The 23,995-nt window shown below is 50.2% G+C and overlaps 9 protein-coding genes across 9 annotated transcripts; 5 read left to right on the forward strand and 4 right to left on the reverse strand.

The window, feature by feature from the left end:
* Positions 1–705: 705 nt before the first annotated feature.
* Positions 706–2,152, forward strand: ASPWEDRAFT_278490 (copper acquisition factor BIM1-like domain-containing protein). The gene is made up of 3 exons (XM_040833053.1): positions 706–1,030; positions 1,095–1,408; positions 1,472–2,152. Exons 1-3 carry the CDS (start codon positions 817–819, stop codon positions 1,670–1,672), a joined length of 729 nt encoding a protein of 242 aa, XP_040695315.1. The 5' UTR covers positions 706–816; the 3' UTR covers positions 1,673–2,152.
* ASPWEDRAFT_48178 (alpha/beta fold hydrolase) lies at positions 1,992–4,193 on the reverse strand (the record flags this gene model as incomplete). The annotated part of the gene is made up of 3 exons (XM_040837068.1): positions 1,992–2,601; positions 2,663–3,227; positions 4,175–4,193. 3 exons carry the CDS (start codon positions 4,191–4,193, stop codon positions 1,992–1,994), a joined length of 1,194 nt encoding a protein of 397 aa, XP_040695316.1.
* Positions 4,131–8,301, forward strand: ASPWEDRAFT_23715 (uncharacterized protein; the record flags this gene model as incomplete). The annotated part of the gene is made up of 2 exons (XM_040832521.1): positions 4,131–4,166; positions 4,273–8,301. 2 exons carry the CDS (start codon positions 4,131–4,133, stop codon positions 8,299–8,301), a joined length of 4,065 nt encoding a protein of 1,354 aa, XP_040695317.1.
* Positions 8,302–8,646: 345 nt separating this feature from the next.
* ASPWEDRAFT_35234 (uncharacterized protein) lies at positions 8,647–9,753 on the reverse strand (the record flags this gene model as incomplete). The annotated part of the gene is made up of 2 exons (XM_040834182.1): positions 9,686–9,753; positions 8,647–9,578 (listed from the first exon to the last, which is right to left on the reverse strand). A coding segment is annotated over exon 2 (643 nt), but the record flags the coding sequence as incomplete, so codon positions are not given.
* A 75-nt stretch (positions 9,754–9,828) lies between these two features.
* On the forward strand, positions 9,829–11,999 carry hexA (putative Woronin body protein HexA; the record flags this gene model as incomplete). The annotated part of the gene is made up of 3 exons (XM_040830178.1): positions 9,829–9,868; positions 10,182–10,596; positions 10,958–11,999. The coding sequence occupies 3 exons, from the start codon at positions 9,829–9,831 to the stop codon at positions 11,997–11,999; spliced, it is 1,497 nt and encodes a 498-aa protein (XP_040695319.1).
* A 1,099-nt stretch (positions 12,000–13,098) lies between these two features.
* On the reverse strand, positions 13,099–14,780 carry ASPWEDRAFT_279243 (putative transcriptional regulator (Cti6)). The gene is made up of 3 exons (XM_040833066.1): positions 14,448–14,780; positions 14,104–14,360; positions 13,099–14,053 (listed from the first exon to the last, which is right to left on the reverse strand). Exons 1-3 carry the CDS (start codon positions 14,582–14,584, stop codon positions 13,353–13,355), a joined length of 1,095 nt encoding a protein of 364 aa, XP_040695320.1. The 5' UTR covers positions 14,585–14,780; the 3' UTR covers positions 13,099–13,352.
* A 2,561-nt stretch (positions 14,781–17,341) lies between these two features.
* Positions 17,342–20,125, forward strand: ASPWEDRAFT_278501 (uncharacterized protein). Its single transcript, XM_040833054.1, has 4 exons — positions 17,342–17,411; positions 17,592–17,813; positions 17,946–18,752; positions 18,811–20,125. The coding sequence occupies exons 2-4, from the start codon at positions 17,798–17,800 to the stop codon at positions 19,722–19,724; spliced, it is 1,737 nt and encodes a 578-aa protein (XP_040695321.1). The 5' UTR covers positions 17,342–17,411; positions 17,592–17,797; the 3' UTR covers positions 19,725–20,125.
* Positions 20,126–20,944: 819 nt separating this feature from the next.
* Positions 20,945–21,933, forward strand: ASPWEDRAFT_278722 (uncharacterized protein). Its single transcript, XM_040833057.1, has one exon. The coding sequence runs from the start codon at positions 21,064–21,066 to the stop codon at positions 21,715–21,717; it is 654 nt and encodes a 217-aa protein (XP_040695322.1). The 5' UTR covers positions 20,945–21,063; the 3' UTR covers positions 21,718–21,933.
* A 217-nt stretch (positions 21,934–22,150) lies between these two features.
* On the reverse strand, positions 22,151–23,706 carry ASPWEDRAFT_23721 (GATA-like domain-containing protein; the record flags this gene model as incomplete). Its single annotated transcript, XM_040832522.1, has 4 exons — positions 22,151–22,740; positions 22,790–23,285; positions 23,334–23,518; positions 23,601–23,706. The coding sequence occupies 4 exons, from the start codon at positions 23,704–23,706 to the stop codon at positions 22,151–22,153; spliced, it is 1,377 nt and encodes a 458-aa protein (XP_040695323.1).
* Between the last annotated feature and the right edge of the window lie 289 nt (positions 23,707–23,995).

Raw genomic sequence — 23,995 nt, forward strand, 5'->3', positions numbered from 1 at the left:
GTATGATTGTAGGTTTATTCTATTCTATATATTCTGTACGAGAGAATGTCTATGTGAGGCTATAACTGTATAGCAGTTTCTATCCAATAAAGAAGAATCAAAAACACAGGTCACATGGAACTGCTAAGCATTTTGCCAGCGTTAAGCATTGGTCGACAATCACCACCAAACCAAAAAGACATCCAACATCTCCTCTTCTTCCATAAGTCCAAAATTCATCCAAATCATCAAAATCATCCAGAGTATCCACATCACACTGATCACCCACTTGCTGCACTCACAACGCATCTCTAACCGCCCTGCACCCTCCCCCGTGTGATGTCTCCTCCTTTAGCGCCCGATCGGGCGCTTCCACCACTTCCTCTCCGCGAATGAATGGCCTCATCCTGCCCTTGGCCAACGTGATGTCTCTTGCAGTCCGCACATCTTCTTCCCAGTCTGTTCGTGCGGGCCTCATCACATCCTCCGTTCTGCCTCTTCTCACTCGTCCGACCATGGCCTGCCATTCCCCGCCCCGGCGTGTAGATGCTCGTCCTGTCCTTGGACGTTCCCCCTCAAAAAGACTCGCCAATCCTCCCGTCTCTTTTTTTTAATTCTCCCCCTCCTCCCGGATTGCCGCTGGAAGCTTGTCATGGGCGATGATCTTTTTGGGTAAATGCGGAATGGTTTGCTGTTGATACTTTGATCTGAAGTCTGAACCTTTTTCGAACACTTTTTTAAAACTCGAGACGTTTGAGAATAAGTCTTGGTGAAGCTTGGTTTTCTTCCTTTGCTTTTCTTTGCTTCTTCTCTTTTTCGTCTTTTAATCAAATCACAATGGAGTTCGTCCAAAAGTCGATATCGCGATGGTCGGCCATCGTCACTATCCTCTGCGTGGCTCTGGCCAACGCTCACAGTGTCATCGTATACCCAGGATACAGAGGAAACAATCTACATACCAACGGTACCGTTGAAGATGCAAATGGCTTGGGTGCAGCATACTTTAACAACTCGCTGATCTACCCTTACGGCATGGAGTGGATTTATCCATGTAAGACATCACAGCCAAAGACAATCAAGTCGATTCTTTCCATGGCTAATACAATCCTCAACAGGTGGTGGCATGCCTACTACAACAAACCGAACCAAATGGCCTACCACCGGAGGCGCTGTCTCAGTTCAACCTGGCTGGTTCCCAGGTCACTCCAGCGCCCTCATCTACATCAACCTGGGTCTGGGAACTGTGCCTCCGAACATGAGCCATCCCATGGTTAAGCCCTTTCAGATCGTCGGTCCTACCAATAACCCTTACCCGGGTACCTTTTGTCTGCCCCAGGTCCCGCTGCCAGCCGATATTTCTGTTAAGGCGGGTGACAATGCCACTATCCAGGTCGTTGAGACCGCTCAGCACGGTGCTGCTTTGTATAATGTATGTTCTGTCTAGCTCTTCTTTATCTCTCTGCTTTCGGTAAGCTAATGTGTATGCGTGCAGTGTGTGGATATCACATTCGCCGATCCCCAAGACCCCGAACTCCAAGAAGTTACCCGCGATAACTGCTTCAACTCGTCGGATATTTCATTCGACTTGATTGTAACTACCTCCGCGCTGACGTCCGACGCAGCTGTGCTGCCATCATTCGGACTGGCCAGTTTGATCTTGGCGGTGGTGGTAATGGGTGTACTGATGTCTTAGATACCTTTTCTGTTTTCTGTTTTTGCCTTTAGTTTCTTTTTTGCTATCCAGTACTATACATACCCCACGAGTTACTGCATGATATCTTTGATTCGTCCATCTGACCCCGTTTATACTATGATTTGATCTATTATGAAAACTGAAAACCGAAATGACTCTGGACGTCGTGGATTTCATTCTCTTGTCTTGATGACAAACATATATACCTATCTACCTATCTATCTACCTAATCTGGCGCTACGCTACTATCTCTTCGATGATTAACTGAATCAAAATCAATCAAGCCATAAAGTCGAGTATATCAAACTACGATCCATCCTTAGTTAATACCCTTCACCAACTCCAGAATAACCTCAACCACAACCTCCGGACTCTCCTGCGGAGTCCAATGTCCAGCCCCATCAACCAACCTCACCACCCGAAGATCACTACAGACCTCCCCCGCCATCATCTTCTCCAACGCCCCGGGTTCCTGATAATTGCCCCAATCCTGCTTCCCGGAAACAAACGCACACGGTACCTCGATCTTCTTCCCCGCAAACGTATCGTAGTCCCGCATGTGCCGTCCCCCAGCCGCTGTCCGGACCCGGTACCAGTTCAATCCACCCTGGAACCCGGTACGTGCATACTCAGAGGCATAGACTGCTAGATCGTCGTCGGAGAGCCAGGCGTGGGAGGCGAGTTTGTCTGCGTCGCTCTCTTGTGCCATGTCTAGTTCTACGGCTTCGGGCATGGTGGCGGATAACGGCATGATGTAGTAGTAAGGAAGCTGGGTGAGTTCTGGTGCTGACCATGCCTTGAGGGGATGGGGGTTGTTGTGTTTCCAGGATCCGCTTTTGAGGTGGAAGTAGCCGCGAAGAAAGTCGTGGAGGCCTGATGGGGTGGAAAAGCTTGTCATGTCGTGGTTTGCGGTTGGTGTGGAGTAGTACCTTTTGGATAATTAGCTATTGAAAGATGTATTAAATGAGGACATGGGTGCAAAGGGTGTACCATTTGTAGTGACGTCTACCTAACGCTGCTAGATCGTTATGGACATCTGCACCACTACTCCCACTCATTTGGCCTCCGTCTGATGTGTTGGCCGTATTGAATGGAAGAGAAGGGGTTCCATTAAATGGATGGCTCATGATCGTGACACTCTGGAAGAAATCCGGCCGGATAAGCGCACACATGGCCGCAGAGACAGCACCGCAGTCATGTCCCACGACACAACGGACAGAGCGATACCCCAGTGCATGAACGAGGATCACGACATCCCGGACGAGAGATGTCAGCGAAAAGGTGGATAGGTCTACCTCGTTGTAGCTGCTTGTATCCCAACCGGTGGTCCGGCCGAAACCGCGCTGATCCAAAGCGACAGCGTAGAAGCCAGCATCTGCTAGGCGGGGAAGGACTTTGCGCCAGGAGAAAGCGATCTCGGGAAATCCATGGAGGAGGATGATAAGCGGGCGCGAGTTATCTGGGGAATAGCCCGATTCAAGGATGTGAAAGTTGAGAGCGGAAGTGGAGATAATTCGACTCCTGATGGAGGGAGGGAGGGGGAGAGGGGGGAGATCTGGGGATGAGGCCATAGTGGAGATATATAGTCGATAGGGGGTGGGCTAGTGTCGTATACGAACTATGCAGTAAATGAGGATGAACTGATCCAAGATGAAGATGTCTCGCATGGGAGATCTCGCGAGATTAAATGAGGAGCAACATCTTTTAGTATTTATTAATCTACTCGGTGCAAACCGGGACTTGGTTCAGGCAGAGAAATCATCCCAAGCGCATGGAAGCAGTATGACGAGGTCCAAAGCGACTCGAAGCTGCAGAAGAATGCAGGAACCGGAAGCCATCTCGCCCATTCGCTCTCCAGGGCCAGATTCTTTCTTTCATCTGCCCCTCGCTTGGATCATCAGAAACCTGAAATTAACCTCCTCCTGTCTCGAGAATCGGTTTCCATCTTCGATGATTGCAAGACCCATGATCATGATCTGCATTGCCGTCCAGTCATGACGCAAGTCTCGAGTCCAACTCAACAAAAAACCTCCTCTTCTTCCCGTTTTTTCCTTTCCCTTCCCTTTCTTCCCCTCCTGTCCTGGTCGTCGCGGGTTTTGTCATTAATTCATCTTCTTCCTTCATTCTTTATCTTCTAAAAAATACAAATCTAATTTTTATGTGTTTTTCTTTCTCCCCTGTCTCACTTTCTCCACTACTGCCGATCCCAGCCAGCCTTGATTTCTAGCGACCGTCGCCCCGTCGAGATCCTGGATTCCCATCCCTACCAGCCTTTCTCGCCAGAGTCTGCAGCGACCGAAATCATCGATACTTTTCTTCTTCTTCAGAACATTCTATACATTATCTTCACGATTATATCTCCGAAATCCGTGACTCCGGTGTCGTCTAGTCCCACTCGCGTGTCCGCCGCCGAAAGGCAGACACGGCCTCGTTCCTCTCTTGCGGACATTCACCAAACATGTTCCGCCGTAAGAGGAGCTCTTCGCATCATCAGGTACGTGCTTTCTTTTACGTTAGACATATTGGCAGAAATTATTTGGACGAAAATACCCTCAATGTGATTTACCCCTACAAATGGCTAATTTCGTTGCCTCCGATAGCCTCTCTCCACCAGTTCATCGCAATCTGCGCAGAGCGCGGCCACCCATGCCTTTCTCAAATCCCAACCCTCATCCAGCAGTCTATCGTCTGCTGCCGCTGCGACTGCCTTAAGGAGTCTCACGCCAACTCCGCAACCCGTGGAAAATGTCCAGACCAAACGAATGGTCCAGCGGCGGGCGTCCGTTACATCGCAGACCAGTTTTACCCCTAGCCTTCGCTCCAACAGCAGAAATGGCCTCCGTCGAATCAATAGCTCAAGTTCCATGTCCAACCGGTCTTTTCGAGACCCGTCCCCCCGTCGACCTGCGACCAGCTCAGGCCCCGTTGGAGCCGTCGATGTGGCCCCGCCGCTGCCTTCAATTCCCCCGGAATATGCTGGCCGAAAGCCCCAGACTCGACGTTCCGTCAGCCTCGATCCGCCAATGCGATCGACTCCGTCCCCGAGGCGTACGCAGAACCGTGGGATAAGTGTTGACCCCGGAGTGAGGGCTTCAACTGGTCAAGCGTACAGTGGCCGGCTTAACAGTCTGACCACAGTCCCGGAACTCGACAAGGACTTGGAAAGATCTGGGAGCAGAAACTCTATCAATTTTTCTTACCCGATGGGTGCTCGACCTAGTCCACCACCGAGTCCTTACAATAAGCGCGATGGTTCTGCGGGAGCGTCATTGGCTCAATTGTCTCCAGCGGAAATCTCCAATATTCAGAACCAGCCCCTCAAGAAGCCGACCAACAAGAATTCAAAGGGAGCTTCTCCCCAAACTCCTGAGAAGGGCCACACGGTTGGGACTGCTGTCGCAGCGGCGCAGGCTGCCATTGTGCCTAGCAAAGAGACCCCGAATTTAAACACCCCTCGTTCTGCAGCTTCTCGCGACCCCACTGATCAGAGGCCATCACCGTCCCGCCCTGGCCCGAATAAACGACCACAACCTACGGCCATTGAAAATCATGATGCCCGTGCGGAATTGGGCACTTCGGGTGAAATTTCTAGTCAAAAGCGTGCTGGTAGTGGTTCCCCAGTTGATCGGTCGGTGCCTCAGCAAAATGGAAATCCCCGTACTGCCAACCCACCGAAGGAGCATCTGACAGGCAGAGTCACACCTACTACCGAAGTGACGATTGCGCCATCACTGAACCAGGCTGTTGGTTCGTCGGGATCTGACCGTTCTATCGAGACGGAGCCTGGGCCTTCCACTCTGCAATTGAACAGTAGCCCGGGTAGATCTGCACGCTTCTCGAATCGACTTTCTGTCACGGGCCTTGATCAATTGCACCATCCTCCCCCGAGGTCGGTGTCTCCGGTCAAATCTGCAATGAAGCAGTCGAATTCGCCAAAGGGCTCTTTGTCCCCAGAGAGACGAGTTGGAGTAGTTGTTCGCCCCGGCCCAGCGCTCAGCGAAATATCAGACGGCACTTCGGTGGCTTCAGATGAGGGTTCCAGGCTGGGCGTCAGGAGAAAGCCTGTTAAAGTCAGCTTTGATGACGAGGCCGAAATTGTTGGTGTTGCGGCGAGCCCACCTACATCACCTGAAGAAATGTCCCCGGAATCTCCCCCAGGCAAGTTCAAAGCGAAGAACAACTGGTTTGGTGTCGCAAAACGAAAGCCGCTTCTGCTGGACAATTCCGGCATGGATGATTTCGATGAAGTGCTAAAGCCCCGGCCTGCGCTCCCTTCGTTTGGCAGTATACGGGGGGCCAGGGATACGGAGCAGCAAGGTGTTATCAAGGAAGAGCCAAGTGACAACGAATCTACTGCTTCGTCGAGTTCCAATATGGTGGTGCCAGGTTGGTCTCTTTCAAACGACCATGCCATTGGTGGTATTCTATCCAGGGCCCAGTCAGAGGATGTTGAGGAGCGTAAAGATCTTGACCATGCGCCGCTTCCCGCAGTAAACGAAACACCTAATGCCCCCAGCTATGCGGAGAAACTCAAAGAAAATCTACCAGCTGAGCCGACTCCACAGACATTGGTGGTTGAGTCCGTGCCAGGGTTGGGAACAAACCCGAACTCGGATGTGAAAGAGGAAGTAGCTACCACTGCGGATTCGAAACCGTCCATCCCCGCTATTGCTGTCCAGCCCGCCACCCCAGGGATTGAAAAGGAGAGATCGAGTCTTGAGATCTATACTGTTCCCGGTGGATTTCCTCGGTCCTCCATGGAGTTCGATCCCAAAGCTTCTGGAAAGAAAAAAGGCAAAAAATCCCATGAAAGGTCTGGTTCTGGAACCAGTGTCTCATTTGATGAGTCTGGCATGTCGGTGCCAAATGCCAATCATTCCGATGAAGACTCTGGTGATAGTATTTACAGCGATGCTGCTGAAGATATGGAAGGCGACGGTTTTGGTTCCATCAATGCCATAGTGGATAGTCGACAGGCTGCTGGTGCAGACCCATTCATTGCTACGAACGGCCCTACTGAGGTCGCTTCAAATGGCATTATGCCTGATAAGCCTGATGCCACGGATGATACAGATCAAATCGGTCGCGCGGTGACCCCAGCACAAGGAGCAGCCATTCCGGATGTTGCGGATTCTCCCGAGTCTCCCAAGATGCCTCTGCCATTTTCATCGCCATACCCACCTTTTCCAGTCAACAACAAAGGAGGTGTCGCGAGGTCAAACACCACCTCGAAGAAAGCCGGACGGCCCGTGTCGGTGGCTGCCCCCCGTGAACCTCTGCCACAAGCTACTCAGGGACCTGGTCAAGAGCGTAAGAAGAGGCCTGTGTCCATGGGTCCAGTTTTCCACAAGACCAAGGACGTTGGCTTTGATGATGCCGGGCCACGTATGAACGGAAGACGTGCCAATTCCTTGGCGAGGCCAACGTCGAGTGGTAGCGATTCGTCAAGCAGTTTCAAACGAACCAATCGCTCGCCGAAAGGGGACTCACCACATGCCATGCGACGGACAATGAGGGGAAATGCTCAGAGTTCTCAAATACAATCACCCTCTCACAGTCCGACATTGCCAACTGAACGACGGCCGATGTCCTCGGGATCTACTTCAAGCAAAGCGATGCGAACAACTCTCCGAGGAAATGGTCTTCAAAATGGAAAGGCTTCGTTTTTCACCACAGGCAAACCGCCTCGGACGAAGATAGCCAAGGCACCCACCACTGTGTGTTCTTTGTCACGATTTGCCGACTCCGACGATGAAGACGGTGGAAACCAGTCGCGGAATTTCCGCAGTCGATTTGTGGACTCGAGTGACGAGGAGGGACCAGCTACGAGCAACCTCCGCCCAGTTCGAGGCATTCCCCGCCGTCAAGGTGCACATGATGGGGACTCAACTGAGCTGGAAGACAGCTCAGATGAGGACAAGCGTCAAGGTGCACCGTCTACCCCCGCAAAAAAGCAAAACGGAACAGGCCCGACGGGCACATCTCCATTGGCTGCAGTGGCCAAATCCCGCGGAGTGAGTGAACAGGAATTGGAGGAGTTTCTTCACCAACCAAACCGGGGGCGAGTATCGGGATTTTTCAGTCGTCTCAGTATCAAAAAGCCCAAAAATTCCGACCATAGGATCCGCAGGTCTACTTTGGAAAGCCCGAGCAGACGCGATACGCCCCTGGAGCGTTCGCGCCAGGAACTCGACCAAATTCGAGAGGAGCCTCTGGGTACGGTAACAACCGTTACATCCGATAACGTCGACAACAACCATTCACCATCACCTTCCAAGCTTCTGAGAAAGGGCTCTCGCAGAGCGGGACCGGGCGAGAAGTGGCCGCTTGAACAGGACTCGAAGGACTCGGAAGCAGCAAAGACAAACGGGGTTCCGTTAGCCAACCGACAGCCTGAACGGCCTCGAACCGCAGATGGTGTGCTCCGCAATGAGAGTGCCATGGTCAATGGCACGAGTAACGGCAATGGGACGGCTGCTAAAGAGCCAGAGAGTCCTCATGCCCGGTCCAATGGTGAAGGATCACATTTCGGCAATCGCAACAGTACGGCATTGGACGTGATCATTGAACCCTCTGGACGAAAGAAGCGGTTTCCCATGCTCCGCAAGGCATTTGGCCTGCGGAATTAACCTTACAAAATCTTTTTGATCCTTTTCTTTACTCGATCTACCTTTAATACCTTTACGACTTCTAATATGCCCTAGTTGCTGTCAGCGATGGCAACCAGGGGATTGTTATATCGGAAGAGTTATGACATTTACACGCTTTCTACGCTTCAGACTAGGATGGGATTGGATACCGGGTTTGGAGTTTCAACATTTTTTTTTCTTTTTATTTTTCTCATTCTGACTTGATACCCTCGTTTGATTGACTCGGTGCATCTGACTATCTGCGATGATGGCAGATGGATGGAGTAATTCACTTCTTTCATTCGTTTATATTATATAAACCGTTCTTGGTTATTTATTTTAATGTTTTTTTTTTTATTTTTTATTTTTTTATATATATTTGATTGTGATTTATTCTGTTCAAAGCTGAGAGAACGATTGGTGTTTGTGGGAGGGGGTAGAAAAGAAGAGTCAGATCATTGGGGGATTTTGATTGATACCAGTCTGACAGCCCCATACTATATTTAATATCAATTAATCTATGACCACAGAGCAAGGGCCACGAAGCGCAAGGTCAATGGCTACTCCATGCGCACGTAGTACGAGGCAAAGACGCGAAAATGGTGAATTCGACTCCAAACTCCATATCTGAACCTCGGCGATGGGGGAGAAGCTCTCTCCACCCCGGCCGATCGATAGGCAACCTGATTTCTGAGCTGCGATGGAGACCAGCTCCATAGCAACCAGGGTCGCTAAGCTAGGAGCGAGAAAAGTACCGAGCGTGCAGCCTCTGAGCGCCTGTGATGTGACCATGACTGGCCGATCACATCTAGACTCCAGCTGAGTGGCAAAAAGAGGGCTGGGAATCCGCCGTGGCTGGCGGAGAGAGTGAATCCAGACGAGTGGAGTCGCACGGGGAGACCGGAGTGTATCAGGATGATTGCTGCGTCTTGGAGACCTTGCCAATGAAGGAAGACCACGACAGCACGTCGGAGAAAGATGTATGAATTCCATCTCAATTCTTCCCCATTTTCTTCTACACATCGTATTCCATCCCAATCCCTTATCCTGTATCGTGTATTTTATCCTATCTCCATCACAAGAACCATGGATAATCGGCGCGTCGATCGCTGGACACCCGCGCCAAGAGGGTCCGAATCGACCCGTGGAAGATGTTGCCATGGAAATCGGGCGGCTAGACAGGATGCTAAAATCAGCCGATGGGGATGTGATGGACAGACGGTGGCTGAAGCTGGCCAGCCTCTCCGCATGTGAAGAAGAGCTGAGGGTATGTGCATCTGCAGACAGTTAGTCGGACAGCTCCATAACATATTTATTATACGCAGCACGGAGGAATTGAGGAGGAGGGGACAAGAAGAATGCTAGCTGCACGAGGTCCACATTCCACCTTAGATATCGATAGATGTAGATGTAGATGTTTGATAGATGAATCAATGTATCTGTAGAAATCAGAGTCAAGAGCAAGGGATTGCCTCGGGATTGAGAGAATCAGAGACAGATGAGAAGCAACTGAATCCAAAACAAAAAATGGGAGAGGCTGGAGGCTTCCCCGATCCGGCAAGGCGCGGTAAACAAGCCCAACAACGCGTCACGAACAGCTGCACTCACGCTCGTCCTTCAAATCCCCTCTTGTTCCCCTCTCTTCTTCTTCTTCTTCTTCTCCTCTTCCATTCCTGCTCCATCATTCTTCCCATCTCTAATTCCTAATCTTATCCCCCAATTCAAATCTCATCTGATAGTCGAGGCATCTTTGAGATCCCTCTTCTTTCCACAAACCCACTTCTCTTCGAGAAAGACTTCTTAATCCAAAGTCTTTTCTTGTCTCGTCTTTCGTTCTCCAAAGTTCGAAAGGCATTCGAGAAAAGACGCTCAAAGGACAGCCAATCTGGACTTTGACGCCCGCGTCCCCATCCCCTTCAGTGTCTTCCCGTCGTCGTACCGGAGTGACGCTGTTCCTGAGCCTACTCCAGAAAGAGTAGAGGGAGAAGAAGCCAATCTCGATCGTCCTTCGCACGTCGAACGGGAAGATACTCGAACCTCCGCTCCTCTCCCTGACCCTCGTGTCTACGGAAAGGAAGAAGTCGATCTCCACGCTCCTCCCCAGCAGGAATATCCCCAGTTCCAGCACCAGCACCAGCCGCAGCAGTACGAGCAGTACCCTCAGCACGAGCAGTACCAGCAGTACCAGCAGCCCCAGGAGTTTCAGCCTCAGCAGCCTCAATATCCCGAACAGTACTCTACTGCCTACGAGGACCGTGCTAGCCACAATCCCCAGGTTGATCTGAGCCGTGAAAGGTATGTGATAGTGATTATAGTGCTTTTCAGCTCCCGGGGGCTTTGTTTATATGGCTTTGTTTTTCTTTTTGTTTTCCCGCCAAAGTGGAGAGACGCAAGAAGCGGTGTCGCCTGGGCTGCAGCCCAAAAGTGGCGCCATCTTCGATCGGCTGTTTTTTGGTCTGTTTTGGTGTTTGTTTTGTTCTGTTAGGCTCGGATGATATTCCGGGCCTAAAAAAACAACACCTTTTAGTTCCACCCACTCTTACGTGTCCCCCCAAAAAGAAAAACAAAACCAAAACAAAACAAAGGCCCTTTCACCCAATCGGCGGTGTCCATTGTGTTTGTTCCTCTTGTTTATATGTATCTGACCGTGCCCCAGTTACCGTGAACCCACCTCTGTCCGCTACCCTGAGCAGCAGACATACGACAAGCAAGGCCTCGAGAACCAGCTCGACATCACCGAGAGAGAATATCGTCGTCGCGTCAACCCGACCTACGACGTTAACCCCTCTTCGTCCTACCAGCCTACCGTAGCCCCTAACCAAGGCTACCAGCCCCAGCCCGCTTCGGACGTCTCGTACAGCCGGACCTTCCCGTCTCAAGCTTCGTACGACCGCCCTTACAAGGACCAGCCCCTCGAGACCTACCGAGGAGCCTCTTCTTCTACTGGTCGCAGCAGCACCGAGTCCGTTGCACCTTCTTCTACTTCTTCTTCTTTTGACAAGGTTAAGTCCTTGAAGCCTTTCACCGTTCTCGATCAAGCACCAGTTCGCAAAATGGGTTACTACGACGACGACGGTAAATACCACTCCTTCCGCCGTGGGGTGGAGCGTGCTGCGGACCGCATCATGCACCCTCACGGCCACCACCACCAGCACGACCATGATGAGATTGTTGTGGCTGACCAGAGTGGCCCAGTCGCCCCCTCCCGTGGCAATGTCCGCGTTGTTGAGCCTCGCGGCCGTGGTGGCTCCGACGGCAACGTCCCGATCCCCTGCCACTTCATCCGCATCGGAGACATCCTGATCCTTCAGGGCCGTCCCTGCCAGGTCATCCGGATCTCCGTCTCCCCCCAGACCGGCCAGCACCGCTACCTTGGTGTCGACCTCTTCACCCGCCAGTTGCAGGAGGAGTCTAGCTTCGTTGCTAACCCCTCCCCCTCTGTCGTGGTCCAGACCATGCTTGGCCCCGTCTACAAGACCTACCGTATCCTTGACATCCGTGATGACGGTGACATCGTCGCCATGACCGAGAACGGCGATGTCAAGCAGGGTCTGCCTTGCATCAGCCAGGGTAACCTCAAGCGTAAGATCGCCGATGCCTTCGCCGATGGCCGTGGAAGCGTTCGCGCCCTCGTCATCAACGACGGTGGTCACGACCTGGTTGTTGACTACAAGGTCATCCACGGTTCCCGCCTGTAAACCCTTTGCCCCTTTCGGTTTAGGGTTCGGCACCTGGTTAGTCATCCCGTTCCCATTCACAACCAAACCTTGGTTCCTTCCCGGGGCCGCTTTTACTGACGTCAACTTCACAGCTTTTCCTTTGTACCTATGGCTCGACGAATTTTATTGAAGTTTGTCATGATGGAATTTGTAACTTGAAATGGTGGACCATGATCAGGCCTGGAAAAATGTAACGTTTGCACTTTTGTATCAAACATGGCCTACCTTTATGTACCTAAGCGATCTAATGCTCATGTTTCTCAATTCGTTTTCCCTTGTAAAAATCCTCTTCTCCTGTAGTTGATTGTCTTTGGTCTGTTGTCTTTGGTCTAGAAATAACATAGCTAACACATACCTTTGTCGCAACTTTCCCTTGAACTGTCTTAGTCCTTTGCATATATACCAAGCCATCTTGACTACGGAGCACTTACTATATCCCTCAACCAATTCATATACAAGTAAAACAAGTCAAACAGATACCTTCAAATGCATTATTAACCTCCGCAGCTAATTCCTTTACAATCAAACAAATTGACAACCAACACAACAGACCAAAGAACACCTAGAAACATATATGACAAGATCTTGAATACAACGCCCCCTATCAGCCAGTGCATAGAATATGAAAACAAACGAGATGAACAAAAACATCCAGCGAGTATAGAATGAAATAGAAGTAATAATAGAGGAATCATATGGAAACAGAAACACAACACGCCCCTTCCACCAGCCCAGCTAGTGAATCCCATATATCCTAGATTTGATAAAGATGAAGTGTAGAAATGAAATGAATAAGGCGACAAGTATGATTGTTCACAAGACATAAAAATGGAGATATTGCGAAGATTATTTTGCGGGAAGTCCAGAGGGTCTACAAAAGACCTTGGACAAGTCGAGGAGAGAAACAGTAGTATAGCAAAAACATTCGTTTCAGCCAGAACTAGTCAAACAACAAATCAGTCTCGTCATGTCCTCAGCAGAAAACATTTATTTGGAGCATGAGAATGGCCGTGTGATATCTGATATAAAGTACTCCGTAAATGAACTGGACCCAATCAAAATCCCTGAAAAGAAAGAAATAAAACAATAATATTGATGCCATGAGATTCTCGCGACGCCGTGCCCGATGAGGTAAGTTCAAGATGCTGTTCCAGAAGCCGTAGTATACATATCCACAGGTGCGATGAGATAAGAGTCGAGGAGGGTATCGTGCATTCTCGAAACCTCAACAACAAATGGGGTTTCGAGTATTAAAACAAGAGAAAGAAGTGAAACAGTGAAGGCGATGGTGGTTACTGAGGTATAGGGGTGTCGAGTTAGTCGATTGCGGTGTCACCTCTCTGGAAATTTGCCAAACTCCTGCTGCCATTTTAGAAGATGCCGTGTAAGCACGTCCATCATCTCAACACTGCTGAGATCCTTGAAATCTTTCTCCTTCGGTGGCTGGACGGCTCCGGATTCGCCGTCGGTGGCTGGACCGGACTCTCCGCCATCACTGCTACCCGATGGAATAAAGGTCTCGAGTGAGTCGACCATGTTTTTGAGAAGAGTGCCGTGCATCCGATCCCCATTGCTAGCAGGGGAGCTCTCGCCGGCCACAGCCATCTCAACTTGCATCCGTGAGATGAATTCAAGGATCGCAGCTACACGTCTCTTCATGTCGGGCATCGTTGTCCGCTGTGGGTTTATGTAGCGTGGCCTGCTCGGTTTCCCAAGTTCTGTGCCATTCAAATGCGTTCCATTTGCACCTCCTACTCGAGGTGAGTCCCCACCGGTATCATTCGAATGTCCTCGGCGTGGAGAGTTCAGCATGTTCGACTCTGCTCCATTGCCATTGGTATCACGATCCCTGGTGTATTGGTTGCGTCCCACTCGAGCACCACGGCGCGCGGGTGGGCGGCCAGATTTGCGTGTCGACGGACGAGAGGGTGCAGGCTCTTGAGCGACCGCAGGGGTATCAGGGCTAGGCTGCGAAGGTTCTGGTTCATTAACGGCTGATTTTGGTGGTGACCCAACCTCATGCTCAGATTCTGCTTGGCTTATTAGTTTCATAGCCACATTGTACAGCATCGGAGAAACCTACCATCGTCCTTCCGCTTTTCCGTCCTTCCTTTCCTACGGTTCCCTGTCTCTGGTCGTTCAGCTTCTGGTTCCTCTGTATCTTTGGTTTCTTTTTCGCGATGGCCTCGAGACGTTGCTCGCTGTTTTTTAGCTCCGTTCGTGGCTAGCTTTGCTTTCGACTCGTCTTCTGAAGCAGGCTGGGAATTGGAATGACTTTGTTTCGAGGCGGCGGTTGGGGTTGGTGAGCTCGTTCGCTGTCTTTTCGACGTTTGCCTGTGACTGCATCGTTGGTACGTTAGCATCGAATGCTAATTTTTGTCCAGTTACACGCTTACTGCATCAAAAGCAGCATGATAATTGACTTACGCTTCGCTGTCGCTTCGACTTCTCTTGCCCCTCCGTGTGACTGTTTCCTCTCCATCGGACTTTGTATCTTCCTTGCTCTCCTCAATCGCACGCCGAAGCTGCTCCTCTTCATCATATGCAGCATCACGGCTGTTCATGGTGGAGCGCCGTTTCACATTATTCGGGTCATTTTGTCGAGACTTGGAATCCTTCCCACGTCTAGAAGTATCTTGAGAGGATGCTCGAGAGGAAGGAGCGGGGGATGAGACTGGAGCGACAGGGAGGTACGAAGATGAGTATTGCCTACAGAATTGGAAGAAAGATCAGCATTTTTCAACTTGTACATGGAGAACAGCGAGCGTAGAAAAGCCAGTAGTCGACCTGGTGCTGAGGAAGACTGTGGGAGAGTTCTCCTCGCGGTCATTCCTCCAGTGGGGACAAGACCGCGAAGGTCCGGGAAGCAAATTTCAAAATTCACCCAAAGAAGGTAGCAGGAAGAAATTGATCCCCCCAAGAAACCGGGGGATACTAGAGAAATAATTTGGATGACTTACCCGTTTGGTTCGCTCCGAATTCTGTGGAGGTCCTTTCGACACTCCTCACAAAAATATTCATCAGGGCTCATGGCCTCGTCCATGATTCCGACACAACCACCATGTTGCCAAACCTTACAGGAGTCACATTGAATAAACATACTCCCAACATCGTCGGATAATAGGTCCGATGAGTCCAAGTTCAATGCAGCTTCGTCCTTGACACCACCCGCAGGCAAACCACTGCGACCGACAGCCTCCCGACGAGAGGGTGGCAGGCCTGGGTATTCCTGCTGTCCGCAAAGACATCGGGTGATTTCCTCCTCTTCTTCTTCATCTTCCCCGTCCTCTTCTTCGTCTTCTCCTTCACCTTGTTTCATTGTTGGGTCCTGGTCGTCTTCCCCTCGGGCGCGACGTTGCCGCGTATGTGGGAAGTCATTTTTTGAGCCACCATCCGCATCATCGATGGACTGGGAACGTTGGGTCGAAGATCTCTGAGGGGAAGAAATCTTATGATTCGATCGAGTATTTCTCTCACCTCGATTTAGCGAGGTTGACGAGCTAGAGGAGTTGGTGTGCTGAAGAATGGCCGGCGAGGGCTGGGAGGTGCGGGCACGGGAGGAGCGACGAGGCGTCATGATTGAGATCGGAGGTTATACTGGAGGTAATAATAGAAAAAATTTTCTTTTCTGAAATCAAACAGTAGAATGTCGTCACAAGTAAAGATAGAAAGCAAAAAAGCAGGCGAGCAGAAACTGCCCGTGGGCGAGCTGTCGCAGAGAGAGAGCTAGGATTCGAACAAGCGACTCGTACAAAAGGATCGCAGGCAAGAGAAAAGAGAGCTAAGCAATTGGGATGAAAGAGCAGAAAGATCCAAAAACAGAGTCTGCGAGCCCGTACCAGAGCCGAGGACTACATAGTCTGAAGTTTTTGGAGGAGCGACATGAGAGGAGCGGGGAGCAAAAAGAGGAGAGGAAGAAAGCGAGCGAGAGGCCGGCGAGGGCGAAAGACGGAACGGGCCTCCTTCGCGGATTTCTTTCTCGTTGCGGCCACAGTGAGAAGAGTCGGCCGCTTTTTTCCCCGCTCAACGCTCGTCATAATCATGGCTCTCGACGAGAAGGAAAGAAGACTGCTTTTTGAGGTGATGCTATTGCAGAGTGTTTTAATCTGGTTTCATCTCTACGTGGACTGTTCAATCCGTGCTTACCTGGACCAGCTTTTTCTCTAGGTGAATGATGGCATCGCCAATTATTGAATCATCCTCACCCCGCTTCCCAACGCGTCCGCGAAGATCCCTCATCGCCCTATGCTCGCGCGACTGACCGTGTTTCTTTCTTCCCCTCTCTTCTCCTACTTCTTGCTCTGTTATACTGCTGTCAGACTCTCGGGTCTCACCTCTTTGATCGTCATCTTGCGTTCTGCTTGGTTCGAGTTGATTGCTGTAAAGAGTATGGAGGCTGATATGAAACCGTCGCAGATGATATCATCCCCAGCTAAACCTCTATACCCAACTTTGCGATACTCTATCGGTAGAGCTTAGGTGATGATTTATTACAACTCATTGTCATGAAGGAACCCGGTCAAGCGCTCATTTATAATTGACAGTCGCCTACTGGAGGAAGAATGAATGACATAAAAGAACTAGCGTTGGATAATGGAGCACAATTCCTTCATTAGTTTGAAGTTCAAGAATATATATCATGGTGAAAGCAAGTTCTTTGCTTGCTCAATTTGCCGCTAGGAACAGATGTACACACTCTCAACAACTGCTGAGTGCGCACTGCGTGCCAGTTGGCGTACGAGAAAAGGGAGCCTCGTACACGTGCACCCATGCTGGCCGTGCTTTGGTACTGTTGATATACTACATCACGTATGCGTGGAAACCTCTGGATGATCAGCGCAAGGTGAACAGGTGCCTTGGTGCTTCGAGTCCTAGGCCTGCAGGGGACCTGATGGCTATTCTCGGAAAGACCTTTGCCCAAATTCCCCAGCACTAAGGTACTTATACACGACGGCCTGTATATCTCCACCATAGACAAAACATGGCTTCTGATAGCTCCTGGATAGTAATAATTCACAAACCCATCTGCATGCAATGAAGGCATTATTATATCACCGACCACTGTTGCTCCTCGGCAACAAATCGGCAGGGGGCCACAATGGGGGGGATTTCCGAAAGAGGACTAGCGGCCTGCTCCAACGAATCCGCAGTTCAACGCCGTCCAACACTGGCGATGATGATTATTATTATTCCACCCCCTCCACATTCTATCATCATCCTCCTTTCTCTTCCCACTCCACATTCCCCTTCTCAAAGCCTCAAGCTTGTCCGTTCCTTATTGTTGGTCTTCACCTGTGCCTCCGCCAGGGAGCGGTGATCTGGATTTATCATCTGCTTCCTACGCCGGGATTCCTCAAGAGTTTACGTGGGTGCTGATTAATTCTTGACTGTGTAAGTACCTGGCTCTTTTTCTTCTCGTCTACGGAGCTTCTCCGACTGTTCCATCTGCGGAGGAAGATGCGGTAAATTGTTGGGACCTGCTTTTGTTCCATCCAATTTATGATCTTCCGTGTTCTCCGAATTGCCAACGTTGACCACATGGCACACTCACTGACTGTGGGTGCGATACAGTTTTGTCTAGGATCACCCCCGTATTTATACGCCCACTCCTTGCCAGAAATACGGGATATAAAGGAAGGAGACATCTCGTATTCTGATAGGAGGAGACATCAAAAGGATAAAAAAGAAAGAAAAGAATACTGCGGGGCTGGGGCTCACAGACAAAACAGCGTTTGGCTGTTGCTGTGGCGTCTGAGACGGTTGACAATTTACACACTATGACTGCTACGTTGAGTATGTCCTTTTCATCAAGGGTGGATACTGCTCCGGAGGACATATTGCCTGGTATGGGTTCACAGAAGCTGGATAGGAAACTCCAGAGGAGAGTCTGCTGGTTGCTCAGTTGCTGATACTGTTCACCTGCAGATGGGACGTATAACTCGGCCCCTGATACACCATCTCCAGTCTACCCAGATAGATTGATTCGGCCCCTTCCCAAACGCACCCTTCGTTCCCGCCTGTCCTCCGATGCCGCCGAGTCCATTTTCTACCCTCCGTCTCCCGCAGCGACCCAACTGTTTTACGGATCCTGTGTGGATAACGGGGAGGTGGTGAATGATTCCAAGGTCTACGTGCAGCAGAATCTGGATACCGAGAGCCATGATGAAACCTTAGAGCGCGATCCCCACCATTCGTATGACAACGAAGTGGAGTATGAGAGCGGTGATGAGGATGGCCCCGTAGTTGTTCGTCGGAGTGCCGGTTTCCGCGGCTCGTCCCTGTCTCCTTCTGCTTCCAGCACACAACCCCACGGCCCCTCTGTCAACGCGGAAGGAACCCAGATCAAACCATCTTCGGCAGGTCCCGATGGGTATGACGCCTTTGAAAATACAAACAACAAGAAGAAACGTAAAATCCCAACACCTGGCAGTTTGAGTGGTCACCCCTCCACGCTTTCTCCTGAATTTTCGAATATGGGACTGGCGAGTTCTACCCCCGCTCCTTCATCAGGTGCCGGTGATGGCAATAATGCCGGGACCTACTATGGCACTGGGAATCCGGCATCCCCTGTGGGCAATGGAATTTCCGGCGCTGGTAGAGGCCGACTTGGGCGCCATGTGGCACGCAGTAGCAGTGGAAGGATCCCGCTTTCTGTTCAAACCCAGAGTGCATGGACAAATGCTCGAACGTCAAATCGTCACGATGGGTTATTGTCTTCACCAGGACCGACAGGTATACTTAATAAATCTACCCCGCTTCCTTCAAGAATATTCACTCACGGTGTTTGTAGGTGACTTCGCTGGAAAACCTGACCAAGGTATTATATCTGCTGCCATAGCGAACGCAGCGGCATTTTCGTCTCCTCCCCGAGGCCCAGGAAACGTCAGCTTGCTCGAGCAGCAGGCCACCACACCTACCAAGACCCAGTTTACTTTTACGTGCGAATCGGATTCGTCCAAAGGAATGGCGCTGCAAGCACAAGCCCCCTACTCTATCCCACACCGCTCGCCCACGTCGCCTTTATCCGGCGCAACACAACATCCGCGGGGCATGCCTACGCAGGGGACACAGACAAGTCCAAGCATGGCTGCACGGATGAACCAGCAAGGGCACACTGAGCAGCCGCAAGGGCCGGGTACCGAACCGATTAGCACGGGCAGGAAGAAAAAACGGTCCCCTGGCAGCCTTTATGCGCTGGCTGCACGTCAACGCAAGATTCAACAGCAATATTCCAACCTCCACCACCCTCCTAGTATGGAAGATATTTGGATTTGTGAATTCTGCGAGTATGAAAGCATCTTTGGGCGTCCACCCGAGGCGCTTATCAGACAGTACGAAATCAAAGATCGCAAAGAGCGGAAGCGATTGGCAGAGAAGAAGAGACTTCTTGAGAAGGCAAAAATGAAGGGTCGCAAGGGCAAGAAGGCGACCAAGAACGCAAACAAGAACACTGCGGCTCCCCAGGGTGGATATCAACATGGGCACCATCGAGCATCAGTTGACCATTCATCTGCGGGTGGATCCGGAGCACACGAGGATGACGAATTGGGTAACGACTACGAGGAGGAATCCATTCCTGAACCTTCTTCTGGGGCGCTGGCATCCTTTAAAACCCCTCTTCCACCTGGGAATCAACCCAAAATATCAGCGAACACATCCAATAGCAAAAATGCAATAGACGCGGAAAAGAATCGACCACCCTGACAATTGGGTTGAACGGCTCGCAGGGCGCGTGGGTAACATCAGGTGGCAGGCATGATTTGGCAGTCTTGCTAAAACATGAAGACGCCGTCGAAGTGTGACCGGACCACCTCGTCCTGTTGGATGGGGCCGTTCCTTCTTCCCTTTGTCTATTGTTTTGTTCCTGTTCCGAGTCATGATTCTGTTTGTTTTCTTGGTCAGAGTAATTTAGCCTTTGTTTTGGTTGTTTTTTTGTTTTTTCTATTCTTGTCTTTTCTGCAAATTCTGTTGCATAATGAAATCGCCTCTCCACTATCAACGCATTGACGAGCATCACGTCAGCATCATAACGCATTGAATTTTGTTCGGGATGGGCAAATGTCTCTTATTCCTTTAATAATTAGGGTCGCGTCGGAGGGTCAAATTGGAGTGATCGGGGTATGCATATCATGAAGACAAAATGACGGTTTGGAAATCATGGATGTTATGCAGAAATGCTCGAGTTGGATTGTTTATTTCTGAGAAGGCAGAGGATGGAGATTGCATCAAGCATGAGTCTGTGTGGAGTTACCGAAGACAGTTGAACAGTGTGGATAATACATCGCATGAAGACGGTTGTTGAGACTTGAGTCTGACCTTGTAGGGATCTGATGCTGAGGATCGACAGTAAGCGTGAAGGATTGGTTCCAGGATGAAGAACCATTTTAGACCATCGCGGCCAGTCATTCTGCAACGGCGCCTCGCCGGCTATATTTACAGCGCCAATCCGAACAACCCAATCTGGAACTGTCTAGTTTTGCGTTCATTGTCCTTTAAAATAGCTGCCTATTTTTGCAGACAGTCTAATAACTGTGGGCAATGGATAGAATTGTCCCTGGCATGAAACGTCCAGGCCAGTCTTGTTAGCGCGCGCGAAGAAAAGAGCTTCCCCTGGCATTTCTTCCGCAAAAGCTGTTTCATCTGGCATTCGCAAGCTGGACTTTCTGGCTGAGACGAGCTGAAGCTGTGGATATCGTGTAATAGGATGGAGAACCAGGGCGGCATGAATCCATCTTTAGATGTTGAAAGAGTAGCTATACAAAATATATAAAGCATTGATGGCTGGTAATTGCTACAATCATTCATTCAGCATCTTTTCTTTGTTCAGCTTCATCTTCACTTTCAATCGTCTTTCTTTTTCTTTCTATCTTCCTTTGTCTGTTTCGTCTTTGTGGCATCTTTCATTCACTGAACTTGCCAGACTCAACTTCACTTCACTTTACTAGATATAGGGCTGTAGTGCTGTGCACCGTCCTCATCTCTCATTGATATACATTTGATTACTTCTACTTGTTTAAACACACCACATACACAAAATTAATCCATGTGGTTCCTCGTCCTCCGAATCTTCAAACTCGGCCTCTCCCAAGCCAAAAAACACAAAACCAACAAAAACCAAGCCAACCAACAACCTCAACCTCAACCAGAACCGGAATCCAACATGCGCCTCCCATCCTCCTACTTCACCTCCTCCAACGCCCGCAACCCGCTCAAAACCCTCCTCGAAACCCTCTTCCGCTTCTTCCAATTCATCCTCGGCCTGACCATCATCGGCCTCTACGCCCAAGACATTCACACAGGGTCTGACGCGCCCTCGCCAGACGCAAAATGGGTCTACGCCGTCGTCACGGCCTTCCTCGCCACGCTCTCAGCCCTGGTTTACCTAATCCTACCTTTCATCTTGAAGGATAGGCCGCTGGCTACGCGGAAAGTCACGCACCTCCCGCTGTTTCTCTGGGAGTGTGTGTTGTGTATCCTGCTGTTGACGCTGTTTGGGCTATTTGGGAAAATGTATATTGGGGAGCATGAGGGGGGAAGTCAGACGACGCGGATGAGGCATGCGGTTTGGGTGGATTTGATTACGTTGGTACTTTGGGTTGGGACGGGGTTTTGGGCGGGGTTGAGGTGGTGGAGGGGGGAGCAGGATGGGAAGGATGAGGAGACTAAGGAAGTTGATGCTGAGAAGGGGGATGCTTGATTGATTTTTGGTCGTGATGATGATGGATGATAAAATATGGGGCGGATGATGGAGGAGGATGATTATGTACCACCAGGTGTGGGATTGGCATGGGATATGAAAATGGCTGTACTGTTATTGAGATGTTTTTATTTCTGATTATCTGTTTAATAATGCACGGGAAGAATGGCTCATTTGGGGTAGTGAATTGTTTCATAAATCGTAATAACTAACTGCATGCAGCAGTATGTCAATCTACCTATCCTATCCGCTGACACCAATCTAACACCGTATCCAACGGCCGATCAAGTAAATCAAGCAGAAATAATAAAAATTACCGTAAGTCTCGTAGCCCTAAAACAAACAGCCAACATGCAAGAATCCATCCAGGTACAATGCCAGTCAAAGAGGAAGAAAGAATGAGAAAGAGAAAGAGAAGAAAGCCCGAAATCGTTTACTCATCAGTTACCATCGTATGTCCGCAACTGAGAGTCTTGGTGCTGCTTCGGCTTTGCTCGATCAGCAGACTCAGCTGGCTCCGAGGCCGTGGTATCGACATGGTTGGTGTTTGGAAGGGTGACAAACCCGATGTTCCGGGGGTGACTGGTGTAGGAAGGCCTCCGGGATTCTGGTCATTGCTGAAATCGTTACACGAGATAGCAGGCACGGTAGAGCTAGCTGGTGGTGTCAATCCGTCACCACTGTAGTAGGGCGGAGACGAATAGGTCCCGTTGGTTTCCGTGCCAGACTGGTTGTATGGGTTCATGGAGTTAAAATACGAGGCCGCAGAAAGCTGTTCTTGGCGAACTTTTTCTGCAAATCGGGTTCGAAAGTCCTTCTCCACTAGCGACTGTGATGACGGTTGGAATGATGCCGGCGAAAGACCCGTTAGATCTCGACGGGCTGGTGTGCAGTATCCACTGGATGATTTCACTTTTGAAGGCGGTATGTTCTGGGTACTGAGAAGCAGCTTTAAGCTGGAGACAAAAGAAGAAGGCAATGCGCCTGGCTTTACGTTTAACGCAGGATTGGGAAGTGGAAGGTCTTTGGAGATTAGCAAAATCTCTCGGTGGGTAGGTAGATAGTGCCTTACCGTCTGCCCACTGCCACTTCGATTCATCCTCTTTATCATCTTCATCCTTTTCAGATCCCTTTTCAGGTTTAAGCTCATTCTCCGACGGGGGCTCCGCTGGCTTGGGATGCGGGCTTTGTGCGCGGGTAAAATTCGTCCCCGATGACGGCTGTGACGACTTGCGCCGGACGAGACCCGGTCTGCGCTTTGCGCCTTTTCCTGGTTTACTCGCCACAAAGTACGTCTTCTTGGAGTTTTGCCGGTTGGTCATATCACCTGTTGACGAGTTGGGGGTGACGGGAGTTGGAGGGTTGGATGGTTTGCGTGTGGCGTTCTGACCACCTAGGTCTGTGATAAGTAACCTAGTTTTCTTTTGCGACTCTCCCTGTGCTGGGTTTCCTTGGACTGCGCTTGGCTTCTTTAGAATAGGAGGTAAAGGCGATCGACTTGTCCCGCTTCCACTCATCGACCGTCCTGACTCTTTATTTTCAATCTGCTTCTTGGAGGACTCATGCATCTAGTTCGAGTCAGTAGGACGTCAAAGTTCAGAACGAGTACAACCCACCTTGATCAACTTCTTCAACGAAGCCAAAGACGACGGACCAGGCTGGGAGACATGCGAAAACAACTGCGCCAGCGTCGACCCCCGAATCGTATCCAAGATCCGCTTACTGCCCCATATCCTCCAAAAGAGATTCTCGAGTCTGTATCCCACATTGTCTTCAAGTACTCTGGGGTTGGTATGATACACTGGCCCGCAGACAAGCGAGAGGTCAGCGCCAAGATAGCAGCATTAATTTTTTCGTCCTTCCAAAAAAGTAGTAGCAGGTACCTTTCCATAACTTCAAAATGTCTTCCACACGGACTAGATTCGGGTCATTGAGTTCCGAGGACAGCTTTCCTGTTGTGGTCACCAGGCCTTCGGGGAGACCCTCCATGCTGGCTGTAATCGTCTCAGATAACTAGGTAAACGAGATGGATATGAAATGCTGAATGAATAGTCGTATCCACAGCTACATCATCAGAAACATAGACATGGTAGCGTGGTCTAGCAGGGGGTATCGTATTTGAGATGAAGAAAGAGAGGCGGGAGAAGAGGAAGAAGAGAAGAAGACGAAGAGAGGAAAACACAAAAGGGTCAGACTCAAACTGGACTTGCAACGCCCACAAAAACCCACGACAAGCTGGCAGTCATCGATGCTGGCTTAGTCTAATTTTTTTTTTTCT

The sequence above is a fragment of the Aspergillus wentii genome, assembly GCF_001890725.1.
Source record: "Aspergillus wentii DTO 134E9 unplaced genomic scaffold ASPWEscaffold_1, whole genome shotgun sequence".
NCBI lineage: Eukaryota > Fungi > Ascomycota > Eurotiomycetes > Eurotiales > Aspergillaceae > Aspergillus > Aspergillus wentii.

Coding starts and splice junctions, on each gene's coding strand:
- ASPWEDRAFT_278490 (XM_040833053.1), top strand. CDS start 817: ATGGAGTTCGTCCAAAAGTCGATATCGCGATGGTCGGCCATCGTCACT. Junction 1,031..1,094: donor CATGGAGTGGATTTATCCAT/GTAAGACATCAC, acceptor AATCCTCAACAG/GTGGTGGCATGCCTACTACA. Junction 1,409..1,471: donor ACGGTGCTGCTTTGTATAAT/GTATGTTCTGTC, acceptor GTATGCGTGCAG/TGTGTGGATATCACATTCGC.
- ASPWEDRAFT_279243 (XM_040833066.1), bottom strand. CDS start 14,584: ATGAACAGCCGTGATGCTGCATATGATGAAGAGGAGCAGCTTCGGCGT. Junction 14,361..14,447: donor AGTCGAAGCGACAGCGAAGC/GTAAGTCAATTA, acceptor CCAACGATGCAG/TCACAGGCAAACGTCGAAAA. Junction 14,054..14,103: donor GGAAAAGCGGAAGGACGATG/GTAGGTTTCTCC, acceptor TAATAAGCCAAG/CAGAATCTGAGCATGAGGTT.
- ASPWEDRAFT_278501 (XM_040833054.1), top strand. Junction 18,753..18,810: donor GTCTTCACCAGGACCGACAG/GTATACTTAATA, acceptor CGGTGTTTGTAG/GTGACTTCGCTGGAAAACCT.
- ASPWEDRAFT_278722 (XM_040833057.1), top strand. CDS start 21,064: ATGTGGTTCCTCGTCCTCCGAATCTTCAAACTCGGCCTCTCCCAAGCC.